General features: G+C 68.4%; 1 protein-coding gene across 1 annotated transcript; it reads right to left on the bottom strand.

Annotated features, from left to right (window-relative positions):
- On the bottom strand, positions 1 to 2,024 carry NKX6-2 (NK6 homeobox 2). Its single transcript, XM_086616775.1, has 3 exons — positions 1,610 to 2,024; positions 1,058 to 1,230; positions 1 to 249 (listed from the first exon to the last, which is right to left on the bottom strand). The coding sequence occupies exons 1-3, from the start codon at positions 2,022 to 2,024 to the stop codon at positions 1 to 3; spliced, it is 837 nt and encodes a 278-aa protein (XP_086472901.1).
- Positions 2,025 to 2,829: the final 805 nt, after the last annotated feature.

Genomic DNA, 2,829 nt, shown 5'->3' with positions numbered 1-2,829 from the left:
TCACAAGGTGTCCGAGCTGGTGCTGCAGGGGCTGACGAGGGACAGGTTCGTGGATTTGTGCTTTTTCAATAGCCTCGTGATTTTTTCGTCGTCTGAGTTGGGGTCCAGGGGCTTGTTGTATTCGTCATCGTCCTCATTGTCCGAGCTCTCCTTCAGCTTCTCCGTCTCGGAGTCGTGCTTCTTCTTCGCCGAGGCCATCTCCGCTGCGTGCCGCTTCCGCCACTTGGTCCGTCTGTTCTGGAACCAGACCTGGGCACCGGCACCGGGCACGGCTCAGTCCCGCCGCCGCGCCCGCCCCCACCCCCCGCCTGCCCGACGGCGGGACCGGGCCGCGGCCGTCCCGTCCCGTCCCTTCCCTTCCCACCGGCGCGGGGGTTCGGGCGAGCCCGGAGACCGGCGCAACCGCCGCTGGGCCACAGCGCGGGGGGCGGCAGGGCCGCGGGGCCCCGGCCGGCAGCGGGGCGACACGCTTGGGTCACTCGCCCGGCTCCGCCGGGGACGTCGCCAGCCGGAGCTGTGCGGCAGTCAAAGCAGCGGTTTCGCGCAACAATCGCCTGTTGAAAACGGAATACGGTGGCCAGAAAAATAAGTATTTTTGGCTGCCACTGCACTTCAACGCTTTGGTGCGCCTGAAGTCTCTGTTAAAAAATGTGCGTGGTTGTGCAAGGTAAAATTGTGTCAATTACTGGGCACGGTCTCCGTTGAAAACGGACCCATTGTAAGCGATTACCTGCGGGAGGCTTTTTGGTTTGGGGTTTGCTTTGTTCTGTTTTGGGTTTTTTTTTTAATATTTTTTTTTTCTTATTTCGTTTGCAGCACAAAGAACTCTAAGCACAAAATAAGTTACGTAGAAATTGGCCTAAAATCTATCCAATAACCAAATGTAATTTGAATTATAATTGACTTTAAAAAAATCCCTGCACGGTTGTACAGTTTTCATAGTAGTTGATAATTATTGCAACAGCAAAAAGTGACAGCGCTGCCTCGGCAGCGAGCGGGAGGCGGCGGCGAGAGCCCGTGCCCAGCCCGCGGCCTCGGCGCGCCCGCGGGCACCTACCTTCACTTGGCTCTCGGTCATCCCTAAGGAATAGGCGAGGCGGGCTCTCTCCGGTCCTGCCAAGTATTTCGTCTGTTCGAAGGTTTTCTCCAAAGCAAAAATCTGCTGCCCAGAGAAAGTTGGTCGCGAATGTTTCTTCTTGCCGTCCTTGTCCAAAACCATCCCCGTCTGAGCTGAAAGCGGAGGAGAAACAGCTCCGTCAGAGACGGGGTCTGCACCGATCCCAGCCCGGAACCGGGTCTCCGCCCGGCGCTAAGCGGGGAGCGGGGCTGCGGCGGGGCTGCTTCGGGCGTCCGCTGCCGCGAGCTCTCGAGCGGGATTCGGTCCGGGGACGTCTCGAGGCGCCGCGGCGGGCCGAGGTGACCGTCTACCGCGCTCGCCCGCCGGCCGGCCGGGGCGCGGGGCCGCCTTGGCTCCCGGACTGTCGCTCGGCGGCCCGGAGGGGCCGACCCGCGCCTCCCGCCGGCGGAGCGGGGCCGGACCCCAGGCCGCCTGACGGGGAGGCTCCGCGGGCCACGCTCCCCGCGCCCCGCCGGAACCGGCCGCACTTACCGGGACAGGCGAGCCGGGGGTCTCTCCAGGGAGAGCCCTGCACCACTCCCGGCCAGAAAATGGGCGGCCGCCCCGGCAGCTCCGCCAGCGGCTTCGGGTAGCGGGAGACGGCCGCGGGGCTGAAGTACATCCCCGCCGAGGCCGCCAGTCCGTTGATGCGGGGCAGCCCGCCCAGGAGGTTGCTGGCGGTGCCCACGGGCCGCCCCAGGATGTCGCTTATTCCGTGCGGCGTCCCCAAGGGGAGCTGCGTGTTGAGTCCGCCCAGGGCCGGCGCCTTGAAGCCGGAGGGGTTCTGCAGGGTGTAGGGGAAGAGGGAGGTCTTCATCTCGGCCATGTTGTGCAGCGCGGCCAGCGGCGTACTGCTGAGGACGAACGCGCTCTGGCGGTTAGCATCCATCTGCCCCACCGCTAGCATTGGTGGGCATCAACGAGCGCGGGTCCTTCTCCAACCACGCCGGCAGCGGCTCCGTTGTAACCCCGAGCCAGGGGCGCCGGCCGCGGGCGGGACGGTCTCTTCTCCGCTTGCAGGATCAAAGCGACAGCAAGTACCAAAGTTTGCTGGGCGTAGGAAAACCTCGGCCCTTCTCCGCCCGCCCCCGCAGCTCGGCGACGCGCACCGCGAACTTCCAGGCTGTGGCGCGGCGAAAGCCAAGTCGGGGCAGCACGGCAAACCGGCGGAGAGGGAGTCCGGGGCACAACAGCTCCCGCCGGCCGAGCGTCCCCCGGCGCGAGATCTGGCGGGAGGGGGGGCACGGGACGGGATCGGCCCGGAGAGGCGGGCGGCGGCTGGGCTGGGCTCCGCGCCTCGCCTCGGCCGCGCGTCCCGGCGGCGGCAGCGGGGGACCCTGCGCGCCGCGCCCCGGGGCGCAGATAACCGCGCGGGCACCTGCGAGCTCCGCGCCCATTGGGCGGCCGCCTCCCCGCGCCGCCGCCGCGGCCCAATCGGTGGACAGCGAGCGCCCCCACCCCGACACGTCACGGCCGGGCCGGGCGGCCCCTGGGCGCCGTGGGAGCGCGCGGAGCCGCACGTGGCCGCGCCACGGCCGACGGGATCCGCCGCGCGGGCCCGGCCCGGCCCGGCCCGCCGCGGCTCCCGCCGGGTCGGCCGCGCTCCGCTCCCGGCTCCGCTCCCGGCCGCGCTCCGCTCCCGGCCGCGCTCCGCTGCCGGCCGCGCTCCGCTCCCGGCCCCGCTCCCGGCCCGGCCCCGCTCCGCTCCCGGC

This window comes from Tauraco erythrolophus, chromosome 9 (assembly GCF_009769465.1).
Source record: "Tauraco erythrolophus isolate bTauEry1 chromosome 9, bTauEry1.pri, whole genome shotgun sequence".
NCBI lineage: Eukaryota > Metazoa > Chordata > Aves > Musophagiformes > Musophagidae > Tauraco > Tauraco erythrolophus.
This window is presented reverse-complemented; position numbering and strand designations above follow the sequence as displayed.

Coding starts and splice junctions, on each gene's coding strand:
- NKX6-2 (XM_086616775.1), bottom strand. CDS start 2,024: ATGCTAGCGGTGGGGCAGATGGATGCTAACCGCCAGAGCGCGTTCGTC. Junction 1,231..1,609: donor CCCCCGGCTCGCCTGTCCCG/GTAAGTGCGGCC, acceptor CTCCGCTTTCAG/CTCAGACGGGGATGGTTTTG. Junction 250..1,057: donor TGACCGAGAGCCAAGTGAAG/GTAGGTGCCCGC, acceptor GCCGGTGCCCAG/GTCTGGTTCCAGAACAGACG.